The sequence below is a fragment of the Anguilla rostrata genome, chromosome 4 (genome assembly GCF_018555375.3).
Source record: "Anguilla rostrata isolate EN2019 chromosome 4, ASM1855537v3, whole genome shotgun sequence".
Taxonomy (NCBI): Eukaryota; Metazoa; Chordata; class Actinopteri; order Anguilliformes; family Anguillidae; genus Anguilla; species Anguilla rostrata.
This window is the reverse complement of record NC_057936.1, coordinates 58,491,507-58,509,037: the sequence shown is the minus strand read 5'-3', so window position 1 is coordinate 58,509,037 and position 17,531 is coordinate 58,491,507. Positions and strand designations below refer to the sequence as shown.

General features: G+C 48.0%; 1 protein-coding gene across 12 annotated transcripts in view; it reads left to right on the top strand.

Moving 5' to 3' along the window:
• Positions 1 to 17,531, top strand: part of dab1a (DAB adaptor protein 1a) — a 288,815-nt gene that overhangs the window by 252,436 nt on the left and 18,848 nt on the right. For 7 of the 12 annotated variants that reach the window (XM_064333515.1, XM_064333516.1, XM_064333509.1 and 4 more), the window contains 5 exons: positions 8,309 to 8,440; positions 11,125 to 11,244; positions 12,317 to 12,355; positions 13,789 to 13,854; positions 15,417 to 15,476. In XM_064333515.1, the coding sequence (XP_064189585.1) occupies positions 8,309 to 8,440; positions 11,125 to 11,244; positions 12,317 to 12,355; positions 13,789 to 13,854; positions 15,417 to 15,476 (417 nt within the window). The remainder of the gene's footprint in view (positions 1 to 8,308; positions 8,441 to 11,124; positions 11,245 to 12,316; positions 12,356 to 13,788; positions 13,855 to 15,416; positions 15,477 to 17,531) is intronic. The other 5 variants (XM_064333521.1, XM_064333520.1, XM_064333513.1 and 2 more) reach the window with 4 other exon arrangements.

Below are 17,531 nucleotides of genomic sequence, written 5' to 3'. Positions count from 1 at the left end.
GTCGAGCAGTTTTCTTTTTCTAATTGCGCGCCTCTTTCTTTCTCCGAAAAGGCCCAGCAGCAGCCCGCCGCTCAGTCGCGCGGTGACGCAGTGGTTCTCCTCCTAATCAGAGGCCTCAGTCCCGACACTCATCATCGCCACGGTAGCGCCTAATTACTCAATAACTCCTGCGGCGGCAGCAGCGGGGCTGAGAGGAGTAATGGCGGCAGCTCCCGGGTCAATCAATGGGAATAATCACCAGCGTTATTAAAAATAGAACAGAACCCGGCGACGTGCGTGGGGGGGCGCTTTGATGTTTTTCTCCTCCCACCGCGGCACGTGACGTGCCCACCTCACTTTTATCCCCCCCCCAACCCCGCCCCCCCCGCATTTTGGCCCAGGAAAAACATTTTGTTCGGCGCGGTGTGAATGACAGGGATATTGCACCACGATTGTTTTGTGTGCGTTCGCTGAGCCGATAATCTGCCGGAGCCAGGACCCTCTGTCGTTTAAGAGCATTATTTGCGGTGTAAATGGCTGGTTTCCCCCCTGCATGGAGTGTGCCGTACCGGCGCACGGAGAAATAAACAGCCTGTGGGCCTCGTCGGGTTCAGGAGCTGCAGGAGGCTGCGTTCTGGTGATTATCACCCTTGCGGTATTAAGTCAATAGAGTCACTGGCCGGGACTGGCCAGTATGTTCAGAGGTATTTTAAAGGTCAAACCTACAGTGAAATGCACCCCGTGGGAGTAGTGTGTGTGTGTGTGTGTGTGTGTGTCTGTGTCTGTCTGTGTGTGCATGTGTGTGTGTGTGTGTGTGATTGTGTGTGTGTGTGATAGGGGTGCACCGATCACAAATTTTTATGGCTAATTCTGGTTGCCGATTCAGGCGATTCTGATATGCTCCATAGAAGTCATGGTAAAAAACATCCAAAAAACCAAAAATTGACAATGAAGCGGTTAAGTAAAATGCTGTCAGAACCGACAGGACTGATGAAAAATATTACGAATATATGACCCAGGTTGAAAAAAAACAGACATTTAATATCTGCTTCATGCACTCTGTATTATTGTTTCCAGGCGGCTGACATTTTGGGAAAGATATAGCAGCAGCATTCCAATGCAGCTTGCGAATGGACCCTGCTCACACTTCTTACATCATAAAACCAGAATACAAAATGAAAATGAACCTGCTGGTCACTGATTGCGTGTTATGGAGTGAAAAACCCGCCTGGTTCTGATCCACAGGCGATCGATCAGTGCACCCCTAGCGTATGCATTTGTGTGTATGTGTGTTTGTGCATGTGTGTGTGCATGTGCATATGTGTGTTTGTGTGTGTGTGTGCATTTGTGTGTACTTTCACATGTGTGTGTGGGTGTGTGCATTTGTGTGTGTGTGTGTGTGTGTGTGTGTGTGTGCATTTGTGGGAGGATGGATTCGGGCAGTGTGTGTAACTCTCAAAATGAAGGAACAGGGAGGAGAATAGCAGGGTGGTGGTTGTGTGCGTGTGTGAGAGCGTGGAGTGAATTAAGCATGCACTGCATGTTCAGCTCATCCTCCCCTCCCTCAAGCTCCACCCCTCCGCCCCTCCTCCAGCCTGCCGGTCGCTGGAACGAGGCTGCGCTCTCAGACACTGTGGCTGCTGGCCTGCCTGCTCGCTCTGTGTCCTGGGCCCCTTCAGCACTGGGATCTCTCCGGACCCCACGAGAGCCGCTCCGTGGCGTATTCGCACAGAAGAAATGTCCATCGCACTCTCGCTTCGCGATGAAACAACGATGAACCCTGAGGCTGCAGAGGAACCCCAGAAAAGAGCCCCTCCGTTATCTCCCTCATGCTCACCTCATTCCGTCTGCATCACTGAAGAAAGCACATCACGCATTGGCCGACTTTTCCTGCCTATTTGTGTACGCATTCATTTTCTGCAAACATTGAGTGCATTTTTTTTTCCTCTGAGCTAGAGTGAGAGACAGAGGAAAGAAGAGAAGGGGGGGGCGGGTCTAGACGTAGGATAGAGGGAGAGGGAGATGCTCCGTGAGGCAATAAATCATCCTAAAACCTATTAATGAGATAGCGCTGCCTCCGGAATATGAAGGTTAAGAGGTGGAGGTCACCGAAACCATTAGCGGTGGGAAGGAGCTGTCCTCTGGACCGGAGCGTCAGATACGTATCCACGGCTCCCCTGCTGGAGCTGCCGCAGCCAGCCGTCTCATCTGCACCGCGCGTCTGAGCCTCCTGGCGTCTCTCGCCCCCGTGCTTTTTCGTTTTTAACCCCGCGCATTACCGCGTTGAACCCGCCCCCCTTTCTATTTTAAACCTGCCCGCGCCGCGGCCCTCTTCCCCAGAGGGGTGAGTTGGCGCAATCTCTGCGTGCTATGCTGTCCTCTCTGGTGGTCAGCAGGAGTGGGTTTCTCAGGAGAAGCGATGCTTGAGGGTGACTGGTCAGGCTCACCCGCTCTCATCGGCTGTTCTCTACCGATGCAATCCCTTGCCTCTGCAAGGCGCCTCTGTGCTTGCATAGGCTCGTGAAAACAGAAATAGAGCCGGAGGGAGAAATAGGAAAGGAAAGGGAGGAGAGAGAGAGTGCTATTGAAAGAAAGGTAGAGGAGAGGAAAGGGGTGGGAGAGCTGCACGTGGACAGGGGCTCCCATATGTCGCGAGCACGAGCTCACAGAAACCGAGAAGAAGGAGGAGAAAGAGGGAGAGAGAGAGAGAGAGATCGAGAAGGAGGAGGAGGATGAGAGCGAGGACGTCATCTGCGGGTGCGGACTGCTGGAGGGCATTGATGCGTCCGTGTCTTTGATTCCGGCTCACAGCTGGAGATTTACGGTGCTGCCACCGGGGGAGGGAAGGAGGAGGGGGGCGCGGAGCGGAGTGGGGAGGGAAGGGGGGGGGGGGGAGGCGCTGTGCAGAGAACAGATGCTGGCTCCTCTCCACACCGAAGACATCAATTCACACTGAGGTGCCACGCCAGAAATTGAACTGGCCTTGATTTACGGCCACGCCCAGGCCCAGGCAGATACTCGCCATGCTCAGAGCTCCACCCCCCCACTCCCTCCCCCCCACACCCTGTTCTCAGACCCTCCGCTGGCCCTCCTAGCATATCACACCAGGACCCAATCCCATCTCCTCACTGCTTATTCGCTGCCACTATGGGAGATGAATCCCATATTTCACAGAGGGACGGGCGCTGTGTTCTTCATCTGTGAGTGATTAAGAGAGGGGCCCCCGCTGCGGCCCTGGGTGGAATGATGCAGTGCGTCTGCAGACGGGGGGGGGGGGGGGGGGAGGTTCTTGGGGCTACGCGAGAACGCGACCGTCTGCGGCGAGGACTAACGTCGCCGCGGTCCTCGGCTGCGTAATTGGATTCCGACTGTCAAAACAAAAGGGGTCTAACGCGCGGTAACGCGCGGAGATCGGGGCGAGCCGCTCAGCCTAGCAGAAGAAAAGCTGTCAGGGCGGTGAGACCGGGAAAGCCGGCGTTTGCGGAATTACCTCCGCCGGGCCGAGCGGCGTGCCTCTGACACAAAGGCGCTTATCTCTGTCTGCGGTTCGGGTTTCGCTGAAGTGCCCCCTTCTCCACACGAGACGGTGTTGGGCATTGAATGCGGAGAACACCCCCTTCATCCCTGCGCCACCGTACCTGAGATGGCGCCGGAGTGCTCTATTCCGGCGGGGTGGCATCCGTTTACCTCCCTGAGAAAGAAAGCCAAATGAGCGGTCTGAATGGCTGAATGACTTGCAGATGCTGTTAAATTGGGCAACGGTTTCTCGGTAGTTTGTGAGTTCGTGATTTCGATTGTGCGGGTGTGCCTGTGCATATTTTTTTTTTTTTGGGAAAGACGTTTGCATCCTGCTACCATTCACTGCTGTTCTCAGATTCCAGCCAGAAGCTAATATACAGTATAGCGTGAAACAAATCAAAACAAATCATTTTCCCCTACTAAGGTCTTGTTTATCCTTCGTACCCCGACAGTTCTTTCTATATGTACCCTAAGTGGATGTTTAAGGTTCAAAGGTTATTGTTTAGTCTCATCCAGTTTCATCGTTTTTACAAAGGAAGTGGGATGAAAGGAGAACAGAAGCTCTTGAGCACTCGTTTAATGCTTAACACGGTTTTAATTATTAATTGAACTGACTTTTTATTGACCGTTTTTGCGTAGGTTTAATATTGAGGAGAATGAGCCTTATAAACGATCCCTGAAATATCAAACTAATGCACAAAGTCAACCTCCAAACCCTTCCATGGAAATGGAATATCCTGGAATATGTAAATATGTTGACATTTTAAAATATACACTTCACATCAGGGTGTTTTTAAATACATTGCTATATCTGAAATTGGGACTCATTTGTATATTTACCCATTGTGAAGCGCTGCAATTATATTGATAATATCTTTATTTTAAGCCACTTTACTTTAAAATGCATTATTATTGTATGCTTGGCCTGTTATTGTCTTGCTGTGTCTTAATTATCGTGTGTTGTACTGATGGCAATCTGCTATTAAACTAAGCATATTATAATTATCAATATATTTTATTTCAATGTTGCATATTTTCAGCATATTCCATTTCCGTTGTAGAACAGAACTCTTTGGCGTTCTTTCCCTGGTGGAACATGGTGGTGATGCAAGCTGTACCTTCCCCACAGTCCACAGTGGTGTTCTGAGCTTAGAGAGGCAGGCCGATCGCTCGGACACCTGCTGGTACTGCGCAGGGGGCCTTTCACACACACACACACACACACACACACACACCGGTGATTCAAGGAGCTCCCTGTGAGGTCAATTACACTTTTAAGGGCACGTTTACTCAGGGGTTTGCGCCTGTATTCACGGCCATGAGGAAAGCTGCTGGACTCAGCTCTTTCTCCACCGCGCCGCGCATGGCGTCCTGCTCCGTGGGTCAGCCCGTCTGATGTCTGTTTGTTTGCGCGTTTCCCCTGACCTGTTCACACGGCTGCTTGAAGCTTTCCTAGCTAACCTTGCGGTCCGTCAACCTTGAGCCGGGCACAGTTTGTCCTTATCTGTTTCCTTAACGTAGGCCCTAATCCTGGGAGGCTTACTCTCCGCCATTTTACATATCATCACTTCGTACTTGCAGGATGCTTACTGCTGGCATTGGGGTTTAGAGCCTCACTCCAGGGCTCCATTCCAGTGTCCTGTTTGGGATTTCAGATCTGTAGCACTTCTGTGAAAGCCTAGCTCATCAGCCAGCCCCTCCACACCGTTGCTAGTCGTACTTCCCATGTTTAACATCCATGTTTGTGCGAAAACAGCAGCGGGGTTCCGGCTAGCACGTTGCCCTTATCTGTGTTCTGCATAGGCAATCTGTGCTAACACATATGTCTGTGCCAGACGCATCTCTGGGGGAGGCGGCCATCTTGCTTGCCTAAATAATTATGTCTGAACCAGCGAGGAGTTGTTTCCGTAAAGGGACGAGAAACACGGCCCGTGTTCCGTCTGAGAGTCTGTTGGCCTCGGAAAGGTCTGGAGCTCTACAAGAAGAGGGAGACCTGCGTGATACGAATGAGGCACCAGTGGGGGGGCGGGGGGGGGGGGCTGTTCTCCCCCGAACAGATAAAAGATAGGCGGGACGGATACCCTGCCCACCAGCCTGGGAGTGTGTGCCAAGTCTCAGGGTGACCTTGTCCCATTCCCACAACAAGTGACCCAATTGGCAGTCCCCTTTTTTTAATGAGAACCGGATTTCGTCGAGACTCCTCTCGCTCCCGCTGTTTCTCGCCGGCTCTGAGCGGCATGGCAAGCTTTTTTCCCCTCTCTCTCTCTCTCTCTCCCTCTCTCCCTCTCTCTCTCTCTCTCTCTCCTCCCTCTCCCTCTCTCTCTCTCTCTCTCTCTCTCCCCCCCTCTCTCTCTCTCCCTCTCCCTCTCTCTCTCTCTCTTTCTCTTTGCCGAGTGTGAAATAATCCACTCGCTCTTGAGTTCATGAGGAACCGCCGCACCGTGAATAATACCCGCGGCCCCCGCGCTGCCAGAGGGGGCCTGCCGAGGTGAACTGTTTTGGCAGAGCCAGAGGAGCGACCTCGGATCAGACATTATTAAAAACCCGCCGGCCCGTCCGTCCGCGGGCCGCGTTTCACGGCCCCTGCTTCTCAGTGCGCCCTGTTTCGGGGGGAATGTTTGGCGGCTCCGATATGTGATTTAATATAATATAATACGCAGTCGGTGCGACGGAGAAGCGCGGCGCTTGGTAGGAGAGCTTTGTTTGCTCCAGTTTCCAGGTCTCTCCCTCTCTTAGCCGCTACCATGCTGTGTAAATCAGTCCAATAATAGCCTGTTCCAGCGCAATATTGCAGGACTTGTTGCTCCCCGAACGCTCGCTCCAAAATAGAGGAAAGGGGTGAAGCAAATGACGGCTATATTTGGACGTTTTTTTGTTTTTTTTTTCCCGCTCGCTGTCAGATGCAGAATAATCCACCCCCCACTCCCCCCCGCTGCCTCAAACAATAGCCAGCTTTGAGGCATAAGGGTAATTCTCTGAATGCGCGCTGGATTTCGTGCTCACTTTAAGAGTCATCGCTCAATATAGTGCGTTTAGTGCCTGGATTATCGCTGCTCTGGCTGCGATATCGCCTACAACACTTGGCGCAGACACACGTATTTCTCCCATAGGTTTAAAAAAATAAATAAATAAATGGATTTTACCTGCGCCTGCTAGCCGAAGCCCAGCAGCCCCGGCCCGGGCGGGGGGGATTCCGCCGCGTCGCCGTGCTCCCCGCGCACCTCTGACATTTACAGCCTCGCCGCGGCTGCTCGGGGTGATCTTCGAAAGACGCGCGTTTCCAAACCGCGCACAATCGAAAAATAAACGGCTCCGCGTGAACGCCGGGGGACCCCGGGGGCGAGCGTGGGTGGGGGGGGGGGAGGGGTGGAGGGGGGGGACCCCTGGGGCACTGCCTTCAAAGGAACGGCGGCCATGTTAAAGAGTCCGCCTGCTGCGGTCCTCCCGTACCCCGAGGTCAGCAGTGAAATATAATTGCTTGACAGGGGGCTTGCGGCGGGTCATCCGCGCCGTGCCTCCTGTAACGGCTGTGCGCTGCGCTCGTGCTGCACGCACAGAGAGGATGCTGGGACTCCTGACTGCACATCATTATGATGGGAAGATGGCTGCGCGCTACGATAACAGCAGCGGCTTCACCCAGGAAGCTCCAGGCAAACTGTACACCTGCCAGAAGAGTACCTTCGTATGGGCGCACGAGTAATTAATCCCACAATGCTTTTCTTTGCCAGTAATTAAGCCCCCAGAACAACTGGTTCATTTTTTTTTATTCCATTTTTATTACTTTAGAATATCATCCAGCTCTCAGAATTGCTTCAAGATCAAGAGGTCAAGGGGTGAAGGGTATTTTGTGTCCCATAAAAAGGGCAATGTTCTGTTTTACAAAAAAGTGAACGTGCTCTCTGCAGCTGGTGGAGTGTCTTTGCTTTGAAAAAATAAACAAAAAACTGTTTTTCCCTCATTTTAGCTTTTTAAACGCAGAATGGCTGGAGGGTGGATACTGGAGGTGGACAGGTGGAAAGCACGGCATTCTGGGATGTAAAGAATGAGCTCATTAGCGTGTGCCCAGATGAGAGAGGTTGTGTGCTGGGGGCGGGTGGTGTCAGAATAGTTCCTCTCTAAACATCTGCTCGGGCCTTCTGTGTCACTGAGCACAAGCAGAAGCTGCGACCTGCAGAGGGTTCAGCACAGTTCACTAGTCCCACGTTCCCCAGCCCACAACAACGCGTGCATTCTGGGAAATGTTGTTCTCACTGCCTTAGGTGACATTACAGCATGCTGATAACCTCCCTGACAGGAGATATATTTTGGTTAAGTGTCTTGTGTATCTCAGAGCAATCAAAGAGGAGCCAGATGACACTGAAGTAACGCCCTGCCAATCATCTCTCTAAACAGTGTTGTGCAGCTACGGTGGGACGTGATTGATTATAATTGCGGAAGATTATAAGACTGTTCTGGGTTGTAAAATTAAGTGCGGAATGTTGAGTAAAAAGTAATTGTTGATAATTACCTAAGAAGGCTGAGGGATTGCTGTAAAATGTTGTTCCAGCCCCTAAAGCGGGTTCCATCATTTCCTGACGGGTGCTCCAAGGGCTCCCTGTACCGACACGCTCTGAGTGACACGACTGCAGGGAGAAAACACACACACACACACACACACACACACACCCACACACACACACACACACACACACACAGCTGTTTGTTCTGACGGTGGCGTTCAGAACAATGGGAGACCGAAATGAGAAACTGAGACTTTTTGACTTTTTGTCCGGACAGAAGCTCATTCCGTGGTGCCTCTTCCCTCTCGCAGGTCCTGCAGCACCACCATGCCGTCCACGAGATCTCCTACATCGCGAAGGACATCACTGACCACCGCGCCTTTGGCTACGTCTGTGGCAAGGAGGGCAACCATAGATTTGTGGCCATCAAGACGGCTCAGTCTGTGAGTATCAGCACTGCATCAACTTCATGTTCACCCAACAAGAGGTTCTGTATAAACCCCTCAATGCACACACCTCTCTACACACACCAAGGATACAATGTCCTCTGTATACACTACCAGCACAGTGTCTTCTCTATAGCTGAACTATTCTACAACCGCACTGCATAATGTTCTGTACACTCACACTGCATAATGATCTCTACACTCACACTGCATAATGTTCTGTACACTCACACTGCATAATGTTCTCTGTACACTCACACTGCATAATGTTCCCTGTACACTCACACTGCATAATGTTCCCTGTACACTCACACTGCATAATGTTCCCTGTACACTCACACTGCATAATGTTCTGTACACTCACACTGCATAATGTTCTCTGTACACTCACACTGCATAATGTTCCCTGTACACTCACACTGCATAATGTTCCCTGTACACTCACACTGCATAATGTTCTCTACACTCACACTGCATAATGTTCTCTGTACACTCACACTGCATAATGTTCCCTACACTCACACTGCATAATGTTCCCTGTACACTCACACTGCATAATGTTCTCTACACTCACACTGCATAATGTTCTCTGTACACTCCCACTGCATAATGTTCCCTGTACACTCACACTGCATAATGTTCTCTGTACTCACACTGCATAGTATTCTTTGTACACTCACACTGCATAATGTTCTCTACACTCACACTGAATAATGTTCTCTGTACACTCACACTGCATAATGTTCTCTACACTCACACTGCATTATGTTCTCTACACTCACACTGCATTATGTTCTCTACACTCACACTGCATAATGTTCTCTGTACACTCACACTGCATAATGTTCTGTACACTCACACTGCATAATGTTCTCTACACTCACACTGCATAATGTTCTGTACACTCACACTGCATAATGTTCTCTGCACTCACACTGCATAATGTTCTGTACACTCACACTGCATAATGTTCTCTGTACACTCACACTGCATAATGTTCTCTGTACACTCACACTGCATAATGTTCTGTACACTCACACTGCATAATGTTCTGTACACTCACACTGCATAATGTTCTCTGCACTCACACTGCATAATGTTCTGTACACTCACACTGCATAATGTTCCCTGTACACTCACACTGCATAATGTTCTCTACACTCACACTGCATAGTGTTCTCTACACTCACACTGCGTAATGTTCTCTGTACACTCACACTGCATAATGTTCTCTGTACACTCACACTGCATAGTATTCTTTGTACACTCACACTGCATAATGTTCTCTGTACACTCACACTGCATAGTATTCTTTGTACACTCACACTGCATAATGTTCTCTGTACACTCACACTGCATAATGTTCTCTGTACACTCACACTGCATAGTATTCTTTGTACACTCACACTGCATAATGTTCTCTGTACACTCACACTGCATAATGTTCTCTACACTCACACTGCATAATGTTCTCTACACTCACACTGCATAATGTTCTCTACACTCACACTGCATTATGTTCTGTACACTCACACTGCATTATGTTCCCTGTACACTCACACTGCATAATGTTCTCTGTACACTCACACTGCATAATGTTCTCTGTACACTCACACTGAATTATGTTCTCTGTACACTCACACTGCATAGTATTCTTTGTACATATCCCTCACCATTCTGTGCTTTCATTCTTTCCCTGACAGAATGCCATCTCCATGTATGCTCCTATGTGTTGTTATTTCTGTGTACCTCTAACGGAATATTCGATCTACATCCTCCCAGCATAAGTTCTACGGAACACTAGTCTCTCTTTTACCCGTCATTCACTCCCCGCACACGTGTACCCCCTCTGCCGAATCCCGAAACGGAATCTCCGAATCTCCGCTACCCGACACGGCATCCCCGCCGCTCAGCCTCACCGCGGTCCCGCTCGTACCGTTATTCCGGAGCTCTCCGTGCCTCCTGCGCTCCTGTGTCTGACGCTATGCCGGGCCCCGCTCCGCCACGGCGAGAGGCTCTTTATCGATTTCCCATACGGAATCGATGAGCGTCCATCCCGGAGTTTAACAAGCCATCCATTTCCCAGTCAGCTGAACCGGGAGTGACCCGGGCCCCCGGTGACACAGACGGATGGAGAACGGGTTCTCCGGATCATTTGCAGCGCCCGGACTTCGGGGCTATTTGTCATTTCTCTTTTGATGGGGGGATATTATTGGGAATCATAAGAAACCCCCTACCCTATGCTTTTTCATCATTATTGTTCCCCCGCGGATTGAAAAGGTGATCGATGCGTTAGCGTTTTAATGAACGGCGAGAATAGTATTTAAACAAATAATGTTATTAATAGATTGTTTTGCTCGGCAAGAAATGGGCTTTAAGGTGTTTTTTTTTCTTCTTTTTTTTCACCGAGTGTTGCACTACTGCCCGAGTATGAATCCACAAAATGTGTCACTTCTGTCTCGGCAAGGTCATTGTGGAGTCGGTACACAGAGTCTATCTGAAGAACTCACAGCAGGAGACGGGCCGGTTGATCTGGCATGTTAGGAAGTGCCGGGCGGAGGGGGGGTGCCATCTGGATTAGTTTACCTTTGGGGTTGTTTTCAATTTGACTCAGCATTAGAGGGGGGGTGGGGGGTGTGTGGGAGATGGGGGTCAGTAGTGACTCCTCTGTCCTTCTGCAGGCTGAGCCGGTGATACTTGACCTGCGCGATCTCTTCCAACTCATCTACGAGATTAAACAGCGCGAGGAGATGGAGAAAAAGGCACAAAAGGACAAGCAGTGTGAGCAGGCTGTTTATCAGGTAACCACGTCCACACATAACGGTAAACAGGCTGGTTATAGGAGAACCACACCCCCACGTGCCTGAAGAGGCTTTTTTTTATCAGATAACCACATCCATGCACCACTGGGAGCAAGTGAACAGACTGCTTGCCCGGTAACCGCACCTACACAGCACAGGGCCTTTGCGTATTTGCCAAACCCAGACCCAGATGTTCATCAATGTAATATTTATTAAGTACTGTATCACTTCCCAACATCATAAACATATGTTGTTGTGATTTTTACGTACACCCAGGACACTGGTTGTGTTCATGCAATGTCATCATCCTGTAGGATATGTTATGCAGTATGTCATATTCTATTGTATGCACATTGATACATGATATTTCGTATGTCATTGGGTTTAAGAGGTTTGATGTGCTACTGGAATTGAAGTTAAAACACATAGAAAGAAAAGCCTTTACTAAGCTTTTTACATTAGTATTTCACTTAAGTTTTTTTGTGAGAAACATGGCAAGAGCTAACGGAATTGGTATAAGGTAGGAAATTGAGGAAATCCTAAAGGCAGGACTGGAAAAATACCAGACGTGGCGAAGTAAATGAAGACTACGAGCGAACGCACAAAGGACAGAAACAGGAAAGAAGCCGGGAGGTTCGTGTGAGGTGCCGTGTAAAGACAAAAGCAGCCAGGGCACCGAGCGATACAATTTAGCGTGTCATTAAAGAGATCAAGGGTTCAGGGGGACCTCCTCCAGCTCTCCCCTCTCCTCGCTGCCACAGTCGGAGTGTGGCCACTGGCTGAAAGATCAAAACTGTGCGATAATATTCAGGCAGCTTGTACAATTAAATGACAAAAATCTGTCAAATACCGGCTTTGGCAGTTTAAATGGGCGTTGGAGGAGAAGGGAAGAGAACGGCTTTTTTTTTTGATGAATGAAAATTTCATAATCAGATGTCGAGAAGTGTATTGTGCTCCTGTCGGATCTGTTGATTTGCCTGGCTCTGAGTCTTTCTACCACCCCGCCCCCCTCTCTTTCTCTTCCTTTCTCTCTTGATTCAATCTCTGCTCACTCTTTTAATTGCTTGCAAAGACAATTTTGGAGGAAGACGTAGAGGATCCAGTTTACCAGGTAACCTCCTCTGCACAAATTGCCGCTTGCTATGTATTTTTTTTTTCCTGTTCCTGGAGCGCTCTATTTGCTGTACTGCACTGTAGAGGTATCCCTTGTTAGTGATCTCATAAGGAAATGAATAACTCCACTCCACTTTTCTTTCTCTCTGGAATTAATAAAGTCATATTATTTCACCATTTCTGTACCTTTAATGCATAGTGGACCATTGCAGTAATTGGTTGTTTAACCATAGTGGACCATTGCAGTTAATTGGTTGTTCTGTTTTTATTGCCAGTGTAGTGTTGTACTCCTTTATATGTTACTTTATCTGTTATTATTATTATTATTATTATTATTATTATTATTATATTTTTGAATGCCGACCAGATCTCTGTTGTCCCACCCCTTAATTTTAACCGAATGCAGTACTCTGTAGCACTCACTGAATACAGACAGCTTTAACCCTTAACTCTAATGTGCCGGGCTGAGAGGCCACACGGTGAATAACATTAACTCTGTCTGGTGTTATCTGCAGATGAGAGTAACAGCTCCATGTAGTCGAGAATGTTGCATGCTGACAGGAAATATGCGTTGTGATAAATCGTAAATAAATAAAAAAGTAGTGTCACAGCTTCAAGTGATCCCTGCATTGCAGAGAAATATGAATATGAAACACGCAGTCTAAAGCACTATAAACATGTCTCTGCAAAAAAAAAAAAAAAAAAACAGTTGCGGCGGCATTGGGCTGGTCCCGATTTGCATAGACGCCCCTCACGTCAGTGAGCAGTAAAACCCTACATGGAAGGGGTATGCACGGGATGAGGGGGATTCACTGCGATTGGCTGGGCCCACGCATCGTTTGGCTTGTGTGTATGTTAAGCTATATTTCTCCTCCATGCAGGGTTATAGTGTGTAGAAAGCTGGCTCTCTTGTTTGGCAGAGGCGGGGGACTGCAGCTACTGCAGCGTAGGTGAAGTGGTCAGGAAGGAGAAGAAAAGTTGGCTTCTGCGTTTGACTCTCCCCTGCTTCTTTAGCATTTAATCAATGCGGCCTCCTGACTTGATTAATAAAACCCGGGATGATTTCACACATACCAAAATCCAAAATAATAACAGTAATGCTTTTCAGCGAATGCAGACGCAAGCACAATTTGAACAAAGCAATTGTGCTATGGTCTAACGTCTTTGGATCTAATTGAGCAAAACAGATTATTGGTTTATTAAAGCAGGTGTTTTGCACGAGGTATGGGTGAGAGTCATACTGAGGCTCCAATCAGGTGAGGGAATGGTGCTTTCCCCCGAGGCTGGGTGGCCACTGTATTGACAGTGTGACGTAACCTGCTTGGGCCATGCCTGCTGTTTGATTCTGTCTGACCAATCACTTCTCTGCTCTCCTATTGTCTCTCTCTCTCCACCCTTACTTCCCCTCCTCCTGCGCTGCTGATGTTATAGTACATTGTGTTTGAGGCTGGACACGAGCCCATCCGTGACCCCCAGTCAGAGGAGAGCATTTATCAGGTACTATCAAGCTCCTCCCCTCTGCACCAGGAGGGGGAGGAGCCTGATTCTTAAATAAAACCTCAAGAATTTTAGCCCGTGGGCAAATATACGGCTGAGCAGACTACTCAGCCTTGTCAGCATCGATAGGGTATTTTTCTGGTGACTGTTGATCCATGAACACAACTTACACATGCCATATTCCATCCTAGTGATCTCCATAGGCAATAACGTAGGTGATATAGCTGCTCACAGTATGACAGTATTGCCTGCCTTGAAGCCTGATGTCCGTGACTGAATTTATTAAGAACAACACCATAGCCTCAGACAGAGACGTCTGCATCGTCAGGAGCAGAAACGTACGATGCACACCGTCCCTTTGTCGGACACTGGCACATCAGATCAGCTGCATTGAGTAATTATGTCCTGGCAACGTATTTTCAATTCACTGACCATGTGACTAATTCAGAATAGTTGAGAAAGGATGGCGCTGCTACATCAGGTCTTTCACGGGGTCCCACGGTCACGCAATTGAGGTCGTGCTCCGTATCGGCTCCCCCGACGGGCCGTCGTAAAAAGCCGTGCCTCCGGCGTCGGCGCGGGACGCTCGAGAGCGCATCGTCAAGGCCGGTAGCGAATGAGAGCGGTCGCAGCGGAGCGGCGGCGGCGGCGTCCCCTCTGAGGCTCCACGGGGAGGGAGGCCCAGCGGCCTTGTCCGGGAGCCCGGCCGCGGCGGCGCGTAGCCTGGCCCCCCCCCCCCGCGGACCAGAGCCGGCTGACCTTCCCGTGGAGCCGTGACTCCTGGTTTATTCCGTCCAGGCTAGTTAGCGGCAGGCTTCTCCTCCTCCTCCTCTTCCCTGAGATGAAAGCCGAAGAAAGATTAATCGGCAGCGGCAGCGGCGCTGTTTGATCTTTAAATAAGACGGATGAAAAATTAGTTCAAACAGAAGCGTGTGTTAAAACGTGCTGGATATCAGTCAGCCCCCCCCCCAAACCGAGAGGAAATGAACAATAGCGTGAAATAAATGAAACAAACAAACAAAAGAAGAACAGGCAATGACATGTATAGCCTTCGGCCGTCTGAGATTTTCCCAGATGGAACAAAGGATCTGACGATTCTTCTCCGAAATGATCTTTTTTTCAGCTGCACCACGTCATCCGTAAGGTTATGGAATTAATCACATGGTTCCATAAACAGGCTCCACATGGCACCATTTGTTCGAAAATACAAACAATTTGAGTTAGAGTGATTGCATTTTAAATGAACCAGAATTCTCCTCACTACTACATCATAGCTGAACCCATGCAATGTCAGTTGCAACTTAAAGCCTTCACAGATATTATGCAAACATCAGACATGCAAAAAAAAAACATTCACCTGAAGCTAGCATTATGAATAGGAGCACTTTATTAGGCTGATTGCTAACTGAGCCTGTCGGAAAGCTCTTCTGAGTATTAAATTGCAAATATGAGATCCTGAAAGCTGTCAATAACACATTTTGTCTGCTCAGGGTTATAGGTATTCACTGCCTTAAGATGATATGTTGTTTACTTATCTTTGGCTTGAATGACTGCCAATCTAGGTCCCTACAAGTCAGCAGAAGGAAGGGGTCTATGATGTTCCCAAACGGCACCCAGTGAGTGTAGGTGTTTGTACTTTGTTGCTTGTTTCCCTCAGGCAAACCTCTCAGTTGCCCCAAAATCATCCAGCACAAAGGCTTCCATGCCCCATGCCCTGCACTGGCGTATGGCAGTGTACCCCTGCCCCGCTGACCTGTGGGACGGCTCGGGGGAGTGGCAGGCCTTATTATGGCTTTTTCTCAGGGACCATGTGCCATGGTTGGATAGAGATGTGTGTCTCTACCCAACCATGAGAATCCAGCCAATCAGAATCTTCCATTCTGTACCCTAAATCATAAATGATATCAGGGCTGGTGGAGACAGACATTTTTCCTTAGAGTCCCAGTTAGAGCACGTCTCTTACTGAGACGACCAGCGTCAACTGGACTGAAATATACCTTGAAATAACGGATAAAGCACTATAGCTTTTGGATATAGCTATAGCTTTATTTGTTTCACTGTACAATAATTCTGAAATACCATTACCATAATTTCTGCCATTTGAATTACTTTAATTGTGGATTGTGATTAAGAATCTTTTTTCAATTAAAATTGGTTAGAAAATGCATAATATAAATGATTTTTTTCAGAAACTAAAATATAATGGCTTTATAAGCTTTGTTTTTCCAATTTGAAACATACCCTATACACCAATGGCCCATGGTCCCGTGTTCCTTATAGAAAAATTAATGACGGTTTTCTCAGTGCTCTCTGTCACTTGTCAGGGGTATTGAGAGGTTTGTTTGAGGTGGCCTTCGCTTGGTATAGCTGCATGCAGTGTAGTAGTCTGGTGAGAAATGCTTGACCCCCACCTACCCATATGGACAGTGAATATATTTTTATAAGAGGAGTAGTTCTTGAGAGAAACGGTGTTGTCTTCACATCAGCTCTGCACAAGATATAGGACTAAATGGGAGAAAAAGAGAAAATATATTTCTTCCATCTGGGTAGGCATACAAGATTCAACCATTTGCAAAGGAGATAGTAAGTGTTCAGAGAAAAGGAAATATGGTTTCCAATATAACCAAGTTTTGACCATTTTCAAGATATAGTGTACCTCTGTGGGCCTTTATCCCCTTGCTGCTGGATGTAAATTCACAATCCTCTTGCATTCCCTGAATGCGTCACATTTGTCTACAGGCTGTGGTTTTAAATTTGATCATCGAACCTTGCTATCTCACTTGAAATGGTCGTAACATAGTTGGCTTCCATTTCTCAGGTGTTACTGCTGGTCTGTTCATTCAGTTGGAGCTTGTTGAGTGCTTGTAGCTCCCTACCTTGTACATGATCTGTACTTAGACCACTTTCCCTGCCCACATTTGATCTAATCCTTCGAGGGGCTTGCTGACTGGCTCCTAACCAGTGCCAGCATTGATACCAATACAAAATATCTCCAATCACGAGTAGGCTGGAAGTGTAATTCAAGTTCACTCCGTATGCTAGTGAGAAATTTAAAGAGGGTTATACCATCGAGATAATCTATCTGTAATGTATTATTGCATCTAAAGTACGCCACTTCAGTGATTGCTGTTTTTGTTTTTTGTATGTGTTTTCATGCTGAACATGTCACCCAAATCTGTTTGTGCTATGAATCAGTGTGTGTGCGTGCATGTGAACGCATGTGTGTATGTGTGTGTGTGTGTCTCCTGTTTGAGTAGACCAAGCATTTATCTTGTTCCTGTCATTTAACATAAGCACAAGGTATATTTGTTTTGAAGTCAGAGCCAATACAGAGTTAAAGAAGAGTCCAGACAGTTTTAATGTTAATAGAAATAAGATGTCTGGTTTCTTCTCTTTTTGTACAAAAGAAATTCCTGCTCTGTTTTCAGTGATTTATATATTTTTTTAATTGAAGGTCTAAGCTGAAGATATTTCACAGGGGTCCCCATAGCTTAATATCAGTGATAGAGTGTAAACTAAGCAGACAGGACTGAGGAGAGTCAGAGTAAACAATATGTGGGCAGGTAATCCTGCAGCTGGGAGCACAGACTGTCCCCCTGTCTCTGTTTGTGCTTTATTGGATTTGTTAGTCATTTTTGGGGGCCTGCATTCTAAAGAGGTGCCAGCCTGTCAGCGTG